Raw genomic sequence first — 21,966 nt, forward strand, 5'->3', positions numbered from 1 at the left:
CAACTGGCATAGAAACTTTGTCGAGCAGCAGATGTATGATTTATCACCTTTTTTGTTTCACATCTGGTCAATATTCGTACGGAATTAATATGACTGGACCAAAGAGGGTCAAAATTAAATAAGACAACATTTTCAAGTGATAATTGCATAAATTGTCAATTATAAATACAAAATACTTGTACAAATGACTTAGTAGGCGTATCGACACATATTTGATCCTTTAATTTTCAAGTGTTAAAAGAGAAAAAAGTAATGACCAGTAAGGAACTTGGCCCTTAAATTGTTTAATTTAAGGGCCAGGATGAATAAATGATTGCATTAGACCAAAATCCTGTTAATCAGCTTTCAATTAAAATCAGCTGTGCTGGAGCAACGAAACCTCTATAACCTGCAGGACAGCGGGCCTCGAGGAACGAGGTTGGGGATGCCTGCTTTAAAGGCTTTAAAGGACATGTTCTGGAATCAAATATGTTGCTGAAGATGCAGTTAGCATCATATATAGTGTGAAGCAATAATATGCATTTAGGTCATTTAATGCACATAATAAATGTGTGCATTTGACAGGCCAAACCATAACTCACTTCTAATTATACACTGGGATTTTTTGTTAACAAAGTTCCATTCATGTGCTTTTTATCTTGATGTGTTTGCGGTCTATTAAAAATGAAAAAGTTGCCCACCTGTTCTGAGGTGTCTTTTGTGATGTGTAACCTGATTTATGTTACCAGCAATTTTGTAGAATCCCTTCTTGATGTAGTTCATTCATCTGCTGCTGGGAAAAGTTATAAGGATGCACATATATCCTTCTGATGGTGCCGGAAATAGTCTTTAAGATTTTCAGCATTTCCATTCTGGATGCAGGAACATACCACTAGTGATACATCTGAGGCCAACACAGATCCCCTGTGTAAAGGTTAAGGCTCCGCTTAGGTTGGTGCGGTGCTGAATTAGGAGCAAGAAGTCTGCACAAGTGTTGGATGCCATCCCCAGAAAAGCAGTAAAGGTCATGCTGGTAAATGTCTGGAAAAATTAATAGATGGACACACTATTGGAAAGGAAGCCAGGTCCTTATGGCCACCCTGTTGCATCTTTACAGAGATTTCTCTTATCTCCAAAACACATGCAATAGTCTATCAAAGGTCCCAAAACCCAAAAATAGGACATTTCCTAAGTTTGGAACCCAGGAACCAATTGGATAATAATACATGTGCTTGACAATTAAGCAGGGTTTATTGGCAAAGTATGAAGTACAAACATAAAGAGGTCATAACATTCTGCACCATATATAAATACAAATAACCAGTTTGGTATAAAAGCTTTAAAAAAGAGGTTTAATCAAAACTTTGTCATAAGTTCCAAAAAAAAAAAAATGTAACAAGTTTGATGATATTACATTATGAAGTTTATCAGGTTTGTCATACAGCATTGCATTAGAAAATTCTTAATGCTACATACCAATTTTTCTTTTATAATGTTATGATCAATTGTTCCTTTAGTTGAGGCATTTATGATCAGAATGGCATGAAAATGAGGTATTGCGGAAACAGAATGGCCTCCTTTGTAAAAGGCAAAACCAGATATTAAGAAAACACTGTATGTTACTGGTAGCACCAAGTTTAATGAGTGAAATATTTTCAAAAATAACCTTTTAAAGGCAGCTTTTGTTGGAAAAAAAAAAAAACACAGCTAAACTATTGTGTTATAAAGCAGTCTCTGTGTTAAAATGTTCCCCCACTATTTATTTTTCTAACAGCAGAACCCAGATAACATCCCAGCAGCTTTTCACTATTAGATCGTTTTTTAAAAGCGAGAATTTAAATATGTTTTTCACTGTTACAAACATGTATAGTTTGAAATAAATAATTGCATATATAGACCTTTAGCTAATAACTGTGGTCACAATTGTTACCTGCGTAGTTTAATGCTCCAGATAATTCACATTAGTTGATGTCTGCATGCAGCAAAACTATTTACAATTTAAAGCCACTCCAATTTTAAGTAAACAAAGTTGCAAATACTCCCTGTAAGTACATAAAAAATGTCCAGTCTTTTAACAGTAGTTGGTTCAGACACAGATAAAGCACCAAAGTCTCCACTCCACCTTGTTTTCAGGACACTGAGGTGTGGGGTTTTTCAGCCAGAGCCTTCAGTTCTCTTACAGGAAACTACAAGCGACTCTGTCTGAGCCTGTCGATGTGGTAACAGAGTTTGAGCGCCGGTCCCAGCTTCAGTCCCAGGTACTTCATCATCATCTCACTTTTTAGCAACAACAGCGCGTCTCCATCTATTTCCTGAAACACAACACAGCCCCTTATGAATATTGATTGTAAAATGAACCTTGAATATAATTTTTTTTTTTTTTTAAATCACACATACCAAACACATCATGTTTCTTTAATACACCAAAGAAACGAATCCTCATTTCTGGAGTGAGGTTTTGCTGTAAGGACATCTAAAACAAAAGCTATTTCCTACCATCTTAAAACAAGAATATTTTATGAACTTAAAAAGGTGTTACATTTGCAATTGTCTTCAGTTTTACACAGAAGATGATCATTATTTTCACAGGAAATAGAAGTAGAACACAGTTCACCACCAATGACCTTCCTGTATGAAGCAGAGGAAGGTCTGACACACAGGTGGTTACAGACTAAATATCTACCAGTTGAGTAAGGCAGTATTCAAATCCAAGTAAAAGTGTTAACTTAAAGTGTTTTTTTGTTTTGTTATTAATGCCACTTTACTTTTATATGTGACCAAAAATGCTTTAGGTTACATGATTAGTCTGGAGGTTCACAGAGGAAGATTATTTGTGAATATTATTTCACAATGTGTAAAAACACCATCTGATGCAAAAGTAACTAATGTTAATTAAGTCAGGTTTCCCAAAATGATTATGACATTTAAGAGTTTCAAGTTATCATGACTGAGAGGGTATATCTATTTTGGTCTTTGTAATTCTAGGATTAGCTAATAAAATGGATCAGCCTTGGAACCAGTCAATCTGGATTTATGATAACTTACAATTGCTTGGAGGGTTAATTAGTGGCGTTTAGAAATAAACTGTTTATAACTGTCTAACAGAAGGTCACATCTACAGTTTTTATGAGTAATGATTATAGGCATACCCCTAGAGTTGCCTCCTCCAAAAAAGCACAACACTAAACCGGGAAATTTGAAAATAAACACTGACATGTTTCCGGAAAGTCTCAGCGTGGGGTGCCAGAGCTTGAGGGTCAGCTTCTTTGATGAACCACACTACGTCCTCCACACCCCAGTTAGACGGGTCCTTCCCAGCCAGACGCTTGCCCTCTCCGGTGTCTGGCAAAGGACTGAGGGCTGTGAAACACGCAACAATAGGGAAAAGGATGGGGTTTTAATCGTTTAAACCAATGTGAAACTGGTTCTGCTTGGTAAGAATTGGGATTCAAATAAGTAGAATATCTATTCTGCGATCTTAAAATAAGTCACAATAATCTATTCTCACCCAGTTGAACAAAATGAACAAGGAATGTTACATAAAACCCAGTGATAATTTATTTTTCTAAAACCATTTTTGTCTTCTTTTTTTATTTTTATACCAGAATTACACAAAGAGCAACTTCAAACACTGTCCTTTTCAGTCTTTGTAGTTACAGGATTGTCATGTTTCCCTCAATGAGTCAGTTATATTGTTTGAATATAAGAGTTCCCGATTATATTATTGTTGTTTTTTTATTTAAGCCTTGTCATTTTAACTTTGGATCTCACTTATTTTATATGACAGAGATCTAGTATCTTTTATCTACCAACTAAAATCCCCCAATAAAAATACAATGCACTTCTATTTTACCATGACAATATGTCCAATTTAAAACAATGTGGTATTCCTTTTAAATTATCTGTAATATCAATATGAAAATCTAGAATGTAAAAAAAATAAATAAATTCAAACTACTTTGAGTGCAAATGACAGACATGCAGGAGTCAGGAAGGAAATTAAAGGAGAGGATGTTATATACCTTGATTTAGTACATTTTCAAGAGCCAGACAGAAGTGAAAGGGGCATAGTTTCAATAAGGGAATAAAGAAAAACAAAGGCAGTTTCACATGTACAATTTGGAGTTGGTTCTGTTGTGCATTTGTTTTTGAAATAAAAAAAAACAATGTTTAAAGGCTTAGAGCAACACTGCCATAGAAGTCAAAATAGGAGTAAAGTTACCAATTTAACCCATTTAACAATGAGACTATGTCAGGAAGTGAATTATAAATGCTTTTCAATTTGTTGGGGTTATCTAGAGCGTTTTTACTGCTGTTTCATGGTGTATAACATCTTAACAGCTGAATTAATGGGTGGAACATAATTATTTTTAGGCTTTTATAACAGTAGTCTAAAAGCATTGGTGTAATATTACTTTGAATGTGTTTCTGCTTGACTAAAAACGCACTAACAGCTTTAACTGCCTCACCATTTCTATTTCCATCCTGGAAACTCGCTGGGCTGGAAAGCTGTCTGCACAAACCTATCGGAGTGGAGCAGCTGTTGCTACGATAGACATAAGAAGGCCTGGTTTGGTACTGGGAGGCCATAATGTTGAATGCAGAGTCAGTGGGATCTACGGTGTAGCGCTTGGAGTCTGCAGGCGGGTGACACATGAAATCATCAGGCAAGGGTGTGTCTGCTGAGAGAAGGAACACAGAGATTAGCATAATCATTTATATCTATATATTATGTATTTAGATTAATCATTTAATCTTGTTTTTTTAGCATGTAATTGTCTGTCTATGAGCACCTAAGATGTACTTTCAACTTTACTTCCTCTTTTTTGACAATACAGTTTTCAAATGAATCCATGTGAATAAAATAGGTGTAACTCCTTAGTTGAGAGTTAGAATAGCTTTATTGGAAAAGTCAGCTGATGTTTAGTTTATTTGTGTGAGACAGAAGCTCTGTTGCTCATTTCTGCTGCTATGGTTACGAGTCAGTTGGATATTAGTTTTAAATGGTCAAACCCCAATGTGAAGAGATAACATTGGGAATTTGGTCAGCCTATGACATAAACATCAAAGACCAAAATTCAAGATTAAGGTATTGACCTTAAGTACAAACTTAATTCTCAAATATTACTGTGTATTAACTTTTTTCATGTAAATAACCCCTAAGACATAAAATAGGACTTTTTTTGTTATTGGTGTTGGCAGACATGGTTGACACTTGCTTATGCTTAATTTATTTGCAGTGTTCCAGAATAAACATCCATTCAACAGAGAGATAAACTGTTTTGTTATTCTGTCTGAGATGTGGAAATAGATTGGCTGATGTTGCCAATCAATTCCTGACCTGAAGATTGATGAGAACAAATGTGGAAAAACAGAAATTCCAACCATTTTCTCTTCTCTTTTTCCCCTTAGATCAAATATAAATCCATTGAGCTCCTTTCACACAATGATTAGAATCAAAATCAGGATTCCATTTAATTTGCAAAAAGCAGAACAAAATTTAAAAAATAGCAACCGTTAAGGGCAGTTCATATCAATAATAACGAATAATAATTACACAGCCGATTAATATAACATGAATGTCCTTAAATGTCTCAAATCTAAAACATTTACGACAACCAGAAATATTGCCTCTGTTGCCTAAGGTAATGTGACAAAGATAAAGTAATGATGAAGCTACTGGGAACACCACTATAGTCAATACTCAAGTTGGCAACACAGGCTCTAAGTCTGTTATCCCACTATAGAAAAGGACTATGTGGGCTTAAATAAACAATAAGCATTCATCATTAAATGTTTTTCCTGGAGCAAATGTCACATTGTAGCATGAGGTGATGGAGGAGCAGTGAACACTTGATTGAGTCATGAGGAACCAAGCAGGAACTGACATCCATCAGAACAGAGCTCTCTAACCCTGAAATTCAACACCCTCCATCACCAGCGTTCCTTGCTGTGATTTATATTTTTAGGATTTGGGGAAAAAAATAGAAGAAAGTTCCCATCCCTGCATCAGAGCGCTAACTGTTTGATCTGTGGACGGTTTTTCCATCCTTGCAACAAAACTAGCAGCAATATTGGAGATGCAATCCCTTCTTAAATCTATCTTTGCGCTCCTCTAATTTATCCAGAAGTTCTGCAATCACACCTTTTCTCTCACTCCCAACTTGGTGGTCGGCTGCATATTTAGCAGCCTTCCCTGGAAATGCCTTTCCAAATTTTTCTCTTTATTTTTTGACAACCTCTCATTACACAGCAAAAATACAGGCAATCGTTCCGCATTGATAATGGAAGCAAATGATTTGCTCCATCCTTTAAATTCTTCCTTTTTTCCCCTTTGGGATCCATGGTCCGAGACACACCTTAATTTGCCTGGCACCGTGCCACGCTGGTTGCAAGTTATAACCACTGATATCTATGGCTAAACGCAAATTATTGTTTAAAATTATTTATTATACAAATGATAACAGCATTAGAAAACACAATACATGTTTGTTTAACCTCCTGCACACCACATTAAAACAACAACAACAAAAAAATAGATTTTCATAAATTTTTCAAAAAGCTCCACGGAGCCGCTAGCCCCATACCATCCCCTGTGACATTTTATTACTGAATGTGTAAAATTTCTACTATACACTGTATTAAAATTTATGGCAATAATATCGCCCTTTCAACATTTATAATTCATCTATCCTTGTGGGGACCTTCAATTGACTTCCATTCATTTCTAACCCATTTCTACAGCCTAACCCTTCCCATCATCGTAACTCTGACCAATACACGTTCATATCTAACCCTAATCCTAACCTAAACTCAATTCCCACCTTAATCCTAAACCTAAAACAGCATTTGTAGCCATGGGGACCAGACACAGGTCCCAAATATAGGACTGATGGTCCGCATGATGTGCTAAGATTTATGGAAAATGGTCCCAAGCATGTAATAAAAACACACACATTGTCTAATGTTATCCTTGTGGGGACCATTGACTTCCATTCATTTTTTACTAATTTCTATGGCCCAACCGTGACCCTTGCCCTAACCCTCACCATTACCAACACATACTTAACCTAAACTCAGTTCACACACCTTGGTTCTAAAGCTTACCCCCACCCCCAAAAAAATTACTTTTTTGGGGACCAGCGGTTAGTCCCTACAAGTACCTATAACTCCCCAAAATGTAGCATATTTCTGGAAAATTGTCCCCACCAGATAACAAAGACATGGCCACATACAAACACACAAAATAAACATATGTTCATGTTAAAATAAATTAAAATATGCCAGGTGTCATCCTGGTAGCGTTACCTTAGTTCTTTTTTAGCCTGAAAAAGATTTTTGGACAGGGTGTAATCTACTATCGCCATCTGCTGGCAGTACTTTACCAATCCATCAACTAGCTAGCTTCTGAGACTTTCCGAGACTAAAACTAAGTTATTTAATCAGAAATTCGGACCTGAGTGAAGCACAGACATTTGTGAGGCAATTGTGCAAGACTAAGCCCCTGTATTATTTTTTTTTTATCATGAACTTTAATGTCAGTTTCATGTTGGCTTTGTAAGAGAAGCTGGATTTCAGTGGTTCTTTCTGCCTCTGTATTAGAATTAATGGTGGATGTCTCTCAATGTCCCCATACTCATTTTAATCAAATGTGAGATTTAAAAAATGATTTATGTCCAAAAGTGAGGCTCCTGCTTAGAGCAATGTGACAAAGCGAATTTTCCTACCATTATTAGGTAAATGATCCTTTCAAATTAGTTAAAAATTAATATTTTCTAGAGCTTAGAAGTGAGAAGTGAACACAAAAAACACTTTAGTTGTATGTATTTTGTGTGAATTGTTTGTGGGGGGAAAATAAATTGTAATACTTATTTCTTAAAGGGATTTTTTCTCCCTCAGATTAAATCTACCAATTGTTCTCTGCAGTGTATTTCTTTGTTTAACAGCAAACATTTTAGAATACTGCTTTACTATCTGCAGAAACACTATTCTCTGTCTTAAGCATGATTATCTTACTTTACTTTTTTACAATAGCAGACTGATGCTTTTTTTCTTTCTTTAATATATACTTTACATATAAACCGTTTAAATTGCAAGTATAGAAAAAAGGAACTCATTTTCAGAACAGCTATCACAGGCTGTTCATCATGTGGATGCAAAATGGAAGACAGGCAGACAGTAATTCCTCTGTATTTCTTTCCTTTGTGTCAAGCAATTTTAGCCTGTCGATAATGCAGATGCCTTCTGGTTTTGCCTGAGCAAGACAGTTATGGATTTGCCAGATTTATATGATGAGGAAACACTCCACAGAGAAGCTTCTGGATTACCCCTAGAGCGTGCTCAGGCAAAAGTCAAACGCATTTTATTGTATTCAGAAAAATCAATTATGAGATAAGATCTATGAGAATGAATATGGAGGATTATGTACTGACACACATGCACAAACACACTGTACAAACATGCAGAAAGAACATGTTTTACTGTTAATTGACATTATTTTTGTAAAAACAGTAAAATTTCAAAATAATTTTTTTACAACAGAACTGAAAAAATAAACGATTATATGTTTTCTTAAATGTACTGCATAAAATATAAAAAAAAAAATTCTTCTCTGTTTCACCAGAGGAATCATTTACATATATATCTGGGTGACACCACAGGGAGCTCTCTGATTCATGCATGAGTCTATGTGCACATGTGTGCTTTTCTCTGTATGTCTACACCCTGACATCAAACACTTTTTATGATTTACAAGAACAAAGAGTCTAACACTACTCCTCAAGCATGAGACTGGTGCTCTAATGTCAAATACACCCAAGTCAATATAAATTTTTTTAAGGACATTTATTCAGGGTGAAGAACAAAAAAAACAAAAAACAGATGGATTTCTGAAATGAGCATTTCCTATTTTTGAGTAATAATTGAAAGACAAATTTCTGAGTCAACAAAAGCAACTTAAAGGACTTGAAGTCTAGAAGTTGTAATGTATTTGGAGTATTTTCTTTTCATCAAAGTATGACAGAACTAACATGGATGTATTTACTGCAAAATAAACAGACGACCAGGCACTAAAAACTTTAGAGATCAAAGCAGACTGATTATGTTTTAAGATGGATATGTTACTTGGATGAATATATATTAATGATCTGACTTTCATATCAATGCGGGGTTTTTTGCACCATTTTTTTTCTCCCACACTGTTTACATTTGATCATTGCTGCACTTTATGGAATGTAAATGATTCATTTACTGAAAAGCTGTACTAAATGAAATTTCAACATTAGGACAATAAAAGCTGTCTTACCTCGTTAAGCTTTTCTATCAGTAAAGGAAAGTAGGGAATGTAAAAGAAGAATCATAGAAATACACAGAATAGAGGAACTAGAGCTGCATGTTTGTGATGAATTGAAGAAATATAATTTGAAACCTGTTTATCCTGAACAGCATGAGGAACCGACGTTAATATCTTGTGTATAAATGTCTTTATACCTGTTAGGACCTGTGGTGTGGCGGAGTGGGGGACGATAGCAGCATCTTGTGGGATAGAACCCGTCTCAGGTTCTGGTGTGCTGTTGGGAGGAGAGTTGGCGAGTGGAGACATCACCATCCTGGGCTTCAGCTGCAAAGGTACACACACACAAATATACGCATTTGCAAATCAACACTGCATTTTAATCGAGTCAGTAGTTTTCTTAAAAAGAAACTGAAGTGGACTGAATGAATGGGAATTATTCTATGTTTCCTCCCTTATAGAACATGCAGTGCTATGCACATGCTTATCTAGTCCTATGTGATTGAGGGAGGACAATCTAAATCAATATTTATACGCAAACACCAAAAAAAAAACGCCTCTAAACTAACCTCTAAAGATGAAACATCGGTTTTAAATTTTAATACTACATTCTGCACTTCATGGGTCATTATATCAGCTCCATAACTATAAATAAATCCTCCTGCTCTTCATGTTTCTGTGCACTCTGATTGAGCAATTCACATGCTCAATATAATTTATATGAATCCTTAAAAATTACATTTAACATATATCAAGCATTCTTGATGTAGGCCTTAAAAAAAAGCTAACAGTCGAATAACCATTGCAACAGTCGAATAACCATTGCAACAGTCGAATAACCATTGCAATAACCATTGCAACCATTTCTTTCCCTGCTATCTTGCCTACATGATTTGGTCAGTTGCAATTTCCATACAACTGAAACATTAAAGTCCCAGAGGTTAAGAACAATATTTTTTAAAGGCACACCTCATGTGTCTGCATGTCTCGGGTGAGTGATTGTTAAAGCAGCCTGCAGGAACATTACACATATATTTTGCTTTACAACTAAATAACATATTTTCAAAAGATTGTTTTCTGTTTATTTTGTAGATATAAATATAAACATGTGTTCTGTCTAAATGCAATGACCTCTTTATTGTTGTAAAACACGTGATTGAAGAGGATCCATTATAACAAATTGACTTTTAATTTAAAAAAAATCCCATGGTGGCTCACAGGAGGTTTCATTTTAACACGGAGATGAGGCATGGTGTGAGTAAATCTAGCAACCAATTAGTCAATAAAATCTTTTCTCATATTTAATTGAGGTTTTCTAGCCAAAAATGTACTTAGACTCCTTATATCCTGGCAGCTCTGAGGCCTAAATGCATGCTTTTATGAGGAAATGTAGAATAAGCACTCAATCAATAGCTGTAAAAGGGAACTAATAGGAGATAAAAATTTCCAACCACAGTAGCACTGCAGTTTTATACATAGTTTTATACATTTTTAAGTCTGAAGGTTTGTGAGCATTATTGCGCACAACTATATTTAAAGGAAATGTTGGATTAGTTGTTCAACTTGCATAAACAAGTACATTTTTAAGTGGTAGAAAAATATATCAATCAACATCAGTTGTAACTAATAATATTTATATTATTTAATTTTACTTTTAATCAACAAAGAAAATAGCTCTTTTTATTGTTCAAATGAACCACAGAAATCCCCTTGCATCTGTGCACACCACGATGATTTGTTTGCATATATCCCACCAGTAATGCTCTCTGTAGTCAAAAAAACATCCTCTGATCTTTTCCTATATTTACACACAGGCTTATCACTTATGTTACACAAGAGTTAAGTGACTGTTTAGCGTTTTATTTATGAATCTGACAACATAAAACAAAAAAGGTCTTGTTTTTTCATACTTTCTGTTTAAGAAACAGAAATTATAACATTTTAAATTTTGGATTTTAATTGGAAAATGGATTAAAAAAGAAATTATGTTTGATTAATCTGGTTCTCATGGTCCATTAATTGGTTTGTGTTTAAAAGTACGTTTCAATGGCCTGACATCATGGCTGTGCTGTGATCGCAAACCATTTTCTTTATGGGATTATTTCACCTTTAAAAGCGAGAGGATGTTCTCTGTGGTGAGGGGCCTCCTCTTCTTTTTTTTTCTTTGCTTTTGCGCTACTTCATGTTTCATAGCTACAGGATACTTGGGCAGAAGAATATTAATGTTAGCTACTCTTGTTTTGCCTTCTATGCTAAGGATCCCTTATTTGTTCCTAATTTTACCTTAAGCTTAAAAATTTTTTCATTTTCTGCCAAAAAAATAGGCATTCAAATTGAACATTTCTCAACATTAGAAGGATTCTGCTTCGGTTCTAATACAGATTCAACAACCGGAAATAACTTACTTGCTACACCAAACTCATCAACAGGACCATTCAGAATTTTAAATTTGAATTCTACTTAATGGAGAAAATGTATTTTGACTAAAATGTTCCTAAACTAACTCCTGAAATAACTCTTCCATTAATTCTCCATGCCTGCATATCGCCCTGCATGAACAGCCAGCAAGGACATTTTGCGACTTTCCATCATTTTACACATTGCTGACCGACAGCTGTCAATGGACATAAAATGACCACAGCATTTCATACTGTTTTAGAACAATGGGGGAAAAAATTAGTTGTTTTAAGTCATTTTTTCTTTGCGTAATTACATTTGCTCTTGGATTGAAGAGGTAAAACAGACATTTTGCCAGTGGAACAAGACAATTTACACTTAAAATAAGAAAACACAATTACATTGTCTTATTTCAAGAGTATATTATCTATTTTTCTTATTTTAAGAGTAAATATACTAATTCAATTGGCAAACTAACTCATTTACCTGCTCAAATTAAGGGTAAATACACTTAATTTAAGATAATTTTTTCCAGTGCATATATCTCTTTTTAATCAGTGCATCTTGATTAAAGTGAATTAGATTAATGTTGTAACTATAAATCAGAATTTTTAAGTTTTTTCATTACAGATTTAAGGTCAAGATTTCTAGATAAATATTAAATGGATTTTAATTCGTTGAACCTTAAATAGATCATAGCTTGCTTCAATTTTCTGAATTTCTTAATGAAGCTTCTGAGAGCTGAGGCCTCTAAGCAAGGCAAAAACACAGATTTTACATCCTGAGTAGAGATACTGGTAACTACTGAGGTATTATCACTACATAGCTTAAGAAATGACTGGCAACTCTTAAAAAGAGAATAATGTTAATTTCAATAGCTGTAGTTGAAATAGAAAAGTTAAATGACCTTAAAGCCCGGTTTTCTTCCTCTCTTCTTAGGGACCTTCAGGGGTGACAAAGAATCCACATAGTGGCTCTGGAATTCCAGCTTCCGGATGGGGGGCCGTCCTCTCTTTCTGCCAGTTACTTTGGCCTGGGGGCCCACTATGAACTGGGTTTCCAGAATTGATGTTTGCATCTCTGAGCCAGCAGACAGCGCAGTCATCCGACCTGAGAATGAGCAAGACGTTCCTCAACACAAACTGAAAGTACAAAGTGAAAACCCTCTCGGATGCACCTAGACTGAAACTCAGATTGCAACTTCAACACCCCTGTGCACACAAATCACATACTTTCATAAGCAGGCAAAGAGAAATGATAGGAAATAGTAGAAACAAAGCCACATAAAGCTTTGTACTCAACCACACCCCTCCCCCCTCTCCAGCTGCAAAGATTGCAATAAATATCATTACTCCTCTGCAAGAGACAGACAAAGCCCCACATGCACACAAACACAAGTCTCTTACACAAACACAGGAAATAAAAGTGAAGCACGTACACCCGCAACACCCACACCATTTACCAATCAATGAAGTGTGCTGTCACTAGCTTTAAATATTTGTCTCAATGCCAATTATTTCAATTGCTGCTGTTCGATCGCTGCACCTCGGCTGAATTTATGAAACCTAATCAGTTACTTGACATATTCTCTCAGTATAGAGCGGGCCTCCACTGATCTGTTATTAAATAAACAGACAGGCAGGAAAAGAAAAAGACATTTAAAATTGGGGTTTTTCACAATTTTTTCCCCCCTTTTCTCAAAGTTACACAGTTAAAACAAAAGCTTTAAGCTGACCCTGATTGACCCTGTGCCTTACCTAACATACACACAGCTTTCTAGTAATTCCTGACTCTGAGTGACACTTCCCACCAGCAGATTTCCGGATACTCCCCTGGCGGCTTGGCTTGTTCCCAGCTCCTCGCTCTCTCTCTGCTGTCAAGATGCCGGCATCTCCACGAGTCCTTCGCTCTATTTTTCTCAGTCTCAAACTACTCCCCCCGTCCCCGCCCTCTCTACCCCAACCAGCCTCCCTTCTTTTTTCTGCTTCTACTCTAACCCCCTCTTTCCTGTGTGTCCCCTCTCAGTAGCCATAGCAACACGCCTCTAACATCCCATGGCAGTCGGCAGACGTGCTGAGTTCAGAGTGATGGGGGTGTGTGTGTGTGTTTGGATGTAATGTAATTACAGTTGTTGCAGCTCGGGGTGTTTGTTATGTTCACAAAAAAAAACAATAACACAGGATTCAATCCATGCATTGTTTGAGCAACAAAAACGGTTGGATTAGAAACTGTAATCTCAGCTTTTTCTGTGATAAAATCATTTTCTAGAGACAAATTTTAGAAATCTAAACAACTAATATTTTCAAGCTACTGTTTTTCTGTAAAGATCTCTGCTTGTGAATATAAGAATTATACTTCTGTAGCATGTCTTTCTCTTCTTTTGATTTACAGACTCAAATACGAAGGGAAAGAAAGAATTGCAGAATAAAAATGGAAGAATAAAACACTTAAGCCAAGGTCATGTGGTTCCCTACAGAGAAAACAAAAAGGCGCAACAATTATCATTTAGTTTCACATGTTGCAAATGGCAGACTTTTCATTTACATTCATTTACATACAGGAGCATCTTCTGCCAGCATCAAAGAGATTTGTCTTTAAATAGGTTACACAGAATGTGACATTTTTTTATATGGTTCACCCCATGTTGATTGAGTATTTGTTTCTTTGGGGAAAAAAAACTCACTTATTTGCATGCAAAGAGAGTGAAGGGAGGCTCCAACCCTTATTGATTCTTATTTCATTGAATCTAGTCTGCATCTGATTGTCTCTAGTTAAGAACCTTAAATAATTGATCGATTGCACTTTTCTACTCTAGACTTTATGCAATTCAACACTATTTGTCACTGGTGTTTACTTGCATAAAGTAATGTTTTTTTAAGCCCATGTCTTTCATGCAGTATGCTCTACACCTCAGCTGTGTGGAACATAAAGCAATGCATGGCCCCACCTGTTGCTGCGCACTGCTCTTCAGCTGGATAAAACAGGACTATGCTGATTTATTATCCTTTAAAGTAGGATCAGTTTAGAAGTATGGAAATATTTCTGGTTGCAAAAATACACGGATAGTAAAGAGGTGAAAACAAAGGACACTATGGTTATTTAAAAAAAAAAAAAAAAAGTTTTAGCCAAAATGTTTGTTTTTGCTGAAGGACTGTATAATAGCAAGGTTATAGCACCAAAAAGAGCTTCTTTAAACACAGAGTAAGGTTTTTGAAAATATCTGCATACCTATCAAATTCAATCTATAGATCAACTCAATGTATATTTTTTAAATTCTTAAAGGCGTTAAGTTTTTTTGTTTGTTTTTTTTCACATGCTTAAAGTGATTTAGGCCAATATTTATGTTTGTAATTGGTGAGAGTAGTGCACTGAGAGAGGTGTAGGTGTGGATCAGGGGGTCAGGGCATCGTTCATAAAAGAGACACTACAGCTCCTTAGCGTTTGTACCACCAAATGTGACAGCTTAGTTAAATGATATTGGTGACAATAAAATATGAGCTATAAAGAATCAAGCTAATGACTTGCTTTGAAGTAAAACAGTCTGCATGCTGATTCTCCGCCGACTGCAACCATAGGAGGCCTGTGGGGGTATGCGCTCTCAGCGAGGGGCGCCCATTAATCAGGATGGTAATTACACACCGAGATAAATCCTGACGTTCCTCCTCAATCAGTGATGCCCCATTCTCGCACATCACATTACACATGGAGGTAGACTGCTAGAGAGCAGATAATCATCCCTTCGTTAAAAAATGGGCAAATATGAGGGGGCTTTCTCATTAACAACAAGCAACAACAATGTTTATGAGAGAAAAAATGTGCACCTCTGAGCTGCAACCTAGCAAGATGCATTAGAGAACCAAAGACTAATTTGTTTATGGAAAATTGAGCAATTAAGAGATTGGTAAACCCCTTTGCTCATCTTCTATTTATGCAATTAAGGGATATTTGTTTGTTTTTATAAAGTGGAGAGTTAGTGGAGATGTTTGAAGCTGCTGGTGTCACAGCCAAAGTAATCCAGCAACAATGATTAGCATAACCTAATCACTAGCTGCAGGGAAAAGGGAGATTTGTATCTTTCACCACGTATATACAGGAAGTGGAAACGGTGCATGTAAATGGTTCAAAGAAATAAATACCTTCAGAGAAAGAAATCAGAAAAAAATCATATTGACTTAAACCTTAAAATACAAGCATATAATATGTGTCTTCATTCCAGCTCTTAAATTCACCCTTTTATTAATCAGATTAACTCATGTTTATTTTCAGCACCCAAAATAGTGGTGTTGCGATGTCAATGGGGGGTGAATTACTATTGACTATAAGCCTGATTTTATTTATAAAGCCTTATGTATATATCGCCCTGGTAAGGACTTTTTATGTTTATTTTATGTAGCTTTAGGCCCTTCAAAGGGACCTGTTCTACATGTGGAGGCTTAGATTAAAATTAAAACAGTGTATGTTCCACAAAAATGAAAACATAAATAAAACATTCATAACGGTTTTGTGATTGCTAAAATAAGATACTGTACCTTAAAAACATGCTTTATCATACTGATTAGCATCAGTGGTCCTTGGAATGATTTTGTGAAATGTATAAATTTGGCCCGACTGTTAAAAAATGTATATAAAAAAAAAAAAAATATATATATATATATATATATATATATATATATATATATATATATATATATATATATATATATATATATATATATATATATATATATATATATATATATGTGTGTGTGAAAATCTTCATAAAAATCTAATTTTATATTTGTTTTTAAATGCATCAACAAGGGAATCACGTCTTATGATATTCAGATCTACAAAGATTTACGAATCAATTGCTGGTGAAGTTCAAACTAATGGTTTTTTTTGGGGGGGGGGGGAAAAATAAATAAATCTGATTTTAATTTTTTTTTCTGTTTGATCATTTTTCAAAGCAATTACTTTTCATGGTTTTTGTCCACTTGGCACAAATTCAGAGACATCTCCGATCTATAAATTTGTTAGTATAAACTTCAGCTTTAGCTATATTAATAGGTGCTACATTGATAAAGGTTCCCTACTTTGTTGGCAGGCCTCAGAATTTGGGCTTCTGAATCTCCTTCCGACTGAATCTGACTCTGCCTCCAGGTCGACTAGGTACCAGCAGCCCCGTCCCCGCTGGTCATGCCCATCTAGTCGCAGGCGTAAGCGAACTCCTTGGCTGAGGATGTCAGGAGGTAGCCAGGTCATGGGAGGGGGAGGTGGAGCAGCTAGTTCCTGGTGGGAGTCATTCTGGCCACCCTGCAGTCTCATAATTCCCCAGGAGAGGGATTCACACTGGATAAAACACAAAGAAGACATTAACTTAACATGTTCATATATTTTATGAACAAAGCTATATTGTATAAAATATATATATATATATATATATATATATATATATATATATATATATATATATATATATATATATATATATATATATATATATATATATATATATATATATATATATATATATATATATATATATATATATATATATATATATATACACAGTGGGGAGAGCAAGAGTTTGATCCTTTTGCCATTTACCCATTTGCAAAGCACGAAGACATCTTTGATTTTTATCAGAGGTACTCTTCAACTGGGAGTAAAGGAATGAATTAATAATCCAGGTCAATCCAGGTACTAAGATTTCCAAGTGATTTAAAAAAATGTTTTGTATGAAGTAGTAGATCACCTATCAACCAGGAAGAATTCCAGCTTTCATTGGTCTGTTTGTTCTTCTTTAAAAAGCTGTCCTGTTCTCCACTCATTACCTGTACTATCCACACTTGTTTGGTGTTGCTTCAGATGTAAAGGAGACCTGGCCACACACTCAATCAAACAAGTACAAGACTAGTAAAGAATTCAGAGTACCGACCTCCACCAAGCAGCCCAAAATTGTGACTCACATCTATAGCTAAAATTCACACATATTCTGGATCATTACACATATAAATGGATTGTTGCTTGGCATGAGCACAATGCACAATTCCATAAAATCTGATCATGGGGTGTGCTTTGGTGGCCTTAGTCCTCGACACAGCCGACCTGGGTTCGAATCTGGCCTGTGGTCCTTTGCCCCATGTCTCTCCCCCTCTCTTATATCCTCTTTCCTGTCAGCCTACTGTTTATAAAATGAACCACTAGTGCCGTAAAAGCCCCCAAAAGAAAAAAAAAAAACAGTTCATAAGAGCTCCTGCTGACCAACCAACAACTTTCCCTGTACTTGTGTTTTTGTCCGCAGTTAAAAAAGTTTGGATTTTTTGAGTCCAATGCTGAGGCTATCAATAGTCACTGCTACCACCCTCTGGTTTAGCAGGGAACTGCTTGTTCCACTAAGTATCCCTATATTACAATGTTGGAGAATCTTTTGATCTGCATCCACATTGAGATCAGGATTATCACCAAAATGTAATGGATTTCTTGGCAGGAGGAATACCTCTGATAAAAAAAAAAGTTATTAAATTCTGTCCATAACTTTTCAAGTTGTCCTATACACAAGAAAACAAACAAGCTCTACTACACACACAAAAAAAACTCCTTGGCTGAGGTAATAAATGGACATTTTCCCTCAGCCTGGGGCTCCATGTAAGATGTCACCTCATGGGGTTTCAATGATCATGAGAAAGGTGAGGGACCAGCCCAGAACTATACAGCAGAATCAGGTCAATGACCTGAGGAGACCTAGGAACATATTTTCAAAGAAGACCAATAGAAACATACTACATTGGCATGGATTAAAATCCTGCAGAGCAAACAAGATTCTCCTGCTCAAGTGAGGGCAGGTCCAGGTCCATTTGAAGTTTGCAAATTAGAGAAATAGAGCTCTTTGGACTGAACTCCACGTTACATGTTCTGAGGAAGGACCCATCTTCAATGCCCTCAATAAGGGATTGAAGATGAGTAATTTCTGGGTCTTTCAGAATGACAATGACATCCAGCACAGAGTCAGGTTGGCTCAGCAAGAGACATCTCAAGGTCCTGGAGCAGCCAAGCCATTCTCCAGACCTGAACCGAATCATAAGTCTTCGGAGAGAGCTAAATGTCCATATTACCCAGTGAAAGCCCCGAAACCTTCCGAAAGATCGGAAGAAGATCCTTATTGAGCAATAACCCAAAATCCTGTACCAAATATTAATTGTTCTTCTTTTTTTATGTAGCCAATACATATATGCAATAAAATGCAATTTAGTTACCTAAAAATCACACAATATACTGTCACAGTCTTGGTTTTCCATTTGTTGTCCTCTGCTGCCCTCTTGTGTCCTCTTTCCCTAGCTCTGTTTTCTGCTCTGTCCTCATCTGTTTTCAATCCCCTCGTTAGCCCTCTCTTTGTCTCTGTCCCCTTTAAAAGCCTCCCTCTTCAGTTCCTGTTTGCTGGATCCTCGTCTAACGTCTGTCTGCTTACCTCGTCTCTCCCTGGCTCCTAGAGTTTGGTTTCCCCTGATGTCTCCTTGGTTCTGGTTTGTTTGTTATTTTTGTTGGATTTTTTATTCCTGCCTCCGTACCGGATAACCTCATTAAACCCACCGAAATTCACCTCTGCCTACTTGCCTCTGCTTTTTGGGTCCTCAATCCAACACCAAACCCTGACATATACTGGATTTTTGTTTCAGATTCTGTAACTCACAGTTGAGGAATACCTACGATAAACAATTAAAGATTTTTACATGGTTGGCAACTGGGAAAACTTTACCATCCTCACTGTTTATGTTATTTGCTATGTAAAAGGGAGATTATTGCTCCTTCTAAAGAGTTGGACAAAATGTGCTATAAGACAAATAAAATGAGAGACGTCTGACTGGCGGGGAAGATTTTATTCGGGATAAAATTAATTAGCTAATCTTTTTCTCTTTTTTATCTGATAGTATAAAAGAAAGTGGGGATGGGATTAGGAAGAAATCTAGAACTATAATCCCACGCTCTAAGCAAATCTTTTACTCTGCTATTATTATTTAAGTTTACTAGTGCCTCGGCTTTATTTATTACCTTTAAGCGCTTTACGGATAATCCTTAGTAATTTTAGATTTTCTGTTTTTCTTTAGGAATAGATTGGATTTTACCATTATTGTTGTTTTGAGGAGAGAGTCCCAAATGGTCTTAACACAAAAAATAATTATGTCGAACGTACATGCACACACTACTTAACATAAAAGCGGCAGTCATTAGGACTAACTAAAGTTTGATAAGGGAGAATGGAATATGTTATCATGAAATATATATTTTTTTCTAAATAATGATAATGATGATTATATTGTCTTAATAAACACAACATAATAAACTAGAATCCTCTAACAATACAGCAGTGGGAGGGGAGAGGAAAATAGAGGGATGAAAATGAACAAAAATAAAAATGTTGCCTTTCATTGTATCTTTTTTTGATCTTTATTGTATTTGAATTTGGATTTAGCAATCTTCTTCTTTAGAAATCTAAGGCTAAATGCACCACAACATTTAAGTAACTGTTTTAAAATACACAAAGTCTTGTTTTTAGACAAACTCTCCTGCTACTGTTTTCTTTTTTTTAATCTTTTTACATTTACTGAGTGATGATTTGAAACCCAATTAATTGCAAAGTTTATGAAAATAGCTCGAATGAGGAAGGGTACACGGCACCCTCAACCCCCCATCCAACACAATTGCAGCAGGGAGGTGAGAACATAAGGACCAATTTACTTCATGAAAACAACCCACTGAAAACCTGGAGGAAGGAACAGTAGAGAGAACTAAAACTATGTGTAATTGAGTTTGACATATATATTATTATTGGTTTTTCCACATGTTTACATTCATCCCTTTAGTTCCCTTTAAACCAGTATCTGTTATATAGAGAGTCTCAGCTCAAATCTTGATTTTTGCTAAAGCTCTGTCAACAATTGTAATTTTACCCTATGTAGCATTGGATTACACTTTTGTGTTTGATGGAAAAGTCTCCAACAGCAGACCTACCAGAAAGGACCAACAATGTGACAAGCTGTTATAAAATATAAGATAAGATCAATTTTATGGATCTATTCACTTGTCACATCGGCTCAATGGTCAAAAAGAAGCCATCAAAAGGAAGAAAAAGTGCATGGGGTACATATTAATCTATTTTTTTATTTTTTTTAAAATAGAAGCTTCTACACAAGAATTGTTCTGTCTATTCAGTGCATATCCATCACTATGTTGTTTGGCTTAGCCACAAACAGCCAGATTCAGGTCTGCATAGACAGAGGATCCTGAGGTCAGGAAGAAGCAGCGAACTTTTCTCTTCTACTTTGCATTTCTAATGAACGACATTAAAACCCAATCGCACACTATTTTGTTTTTTATTATTATTTTCTAGAAAGTGGCATATCTGTAACAGAAAATAATAATACGGTTTACATATCTCTATAACTGACTAGATGAGAAAAAATCAAGACAGTAGAATGCATGTTAATCACCTTGCACAATATGTTAAATGGACGGCATGAATGGCAACATAGCAATAATAGTATATGTATTGGAGGTCTTCATCAGGGGATCCGCAACCCCTAGTGGGGTCCCCGGAGGTACTGCATGGGGGTCGCAATTAGACTTTTTTTTTATTCCCCTCTGCCATTTTTTCCACTAATTGAAATGTCTTTAAATACACATTAACAGAAATTCAACACACTGTAGTAAACAGATAAATGGAGGCAGAAGATGTCTTTCAGTCACCAATAAAAACATTCAGCGACACACAGGAGCTCTTTCAAGTTTCATTCACAACACCTGTCCCATCAACCAGGAATCAAAATCAGAAATACTTTAATTATACCAGGGCTTATTTCAGAATCTATCGAACAAAAAAAAAAAAAAAAAATGTGCATGTTTTTTTGCACAACAGGCTATTTTTATTTACCTCCCTCCATGTGGTTGATTATGGATGAGAATCCTCTAAGCATGCTGACTGTAGGCTGAACCATGAAGCAGCAGGATCTCCAAAAACAGAGCAGGGTCCAGTTTTGCCAGGCTTCTCCTCTGCAGACACGGCAGGAAAGCAGTCGGTTTGAAGTCTCTGCACAGTGTTTCATTTTATTTAAAATAAAAGAAAAAAAGAAAAGGCAAGCGTCAAAGCTCAGCCCAGGCAGGCTTGGGTTCACCTGGACGCAGGTTGATAAGAGTGTCGTTAAAGTGGGGATTTTGGCGTGGATGATTTTCTTATCTTGTTCCACTCACCTTTCCAGGAAACAGTGCCTTTAATTGTTGGGCAGTTTTAAGTGGTCAAATAAAATGTTAATATAGGTCAAAAG

The 21,966-nt window shown here is 35.9% G+C and overlaps 1 protein-coding gene across 4 annotated transcripts; it reads right to left on the reverse strand.

Annotated features, from left to right (window-relative positions):
* Window positions 1–1,312: 1,312 nt before the first annotated feature.
* Window positions 1,313–21,701, reverse strand: LOC119788348 (sex comb on midleg-like protein 4). 4 transcript variants are annotated; one of them, XM_038292627.1, is made up of 7 exons: window positions 21,576–21,701; window positions 16,741–16,996; window positions 12,576–12,778; window positions 9,469–9,598; window positions 4,449–4,658; window positions 3,194–3,339; window positions 1,313–2,291 (listed from the first exon to the last, which is right to left on the reverse strand). In XM_038292627.1, the coding sequence occupies exons 2-7, from the start codon at window positions 16,970–16,972 to the stop codon at window positions 2,166–2,168; spliced, it is 1,047 nt and encodes a 348-aa protein (XP_038148555.1). In that variant the 5' UTR covers window positions 16,973–16,996; window positions 21,576–21,701; the 3' UTR covers window positions 1,313–2,165. The 4 variants fall into 4 exon arrangements, with proteins under 4 accessions (XP_038148555.1, XP_038148554.1, XP_038148557.1 ...); XM_038292626.1 differs by having other exon boundaries at window positions 4,449–4,661; window positions 21,576–21,697; XM_038292629.1 differs by lacking the exons at window positions 16,741–16,996; window positions 21,576–21,701 and adding an exon at window positions 13,479–13,680 and having other exon boundaries at window positions 4,449–4,661.
* Window positions 21,702–21,966: the final 265 nt, after the last annotated feature.

Source organism: Cyprinodon tularosa, unplaced genomic scaffold, assembly GCF_016077235.1.
Source record: "Cyprinodon tularosa strain WSP-4 unplaced genomic scaffold, ASM1607723v1 ctg315, whole genome shotgun sequence".
NCBI lineage: Eukaryota > Metazoa > Chordata > Actinopteri > Cyprinodontiformes > Cyprinodontidae > Cyprinodon > Cyprinodon tularosa.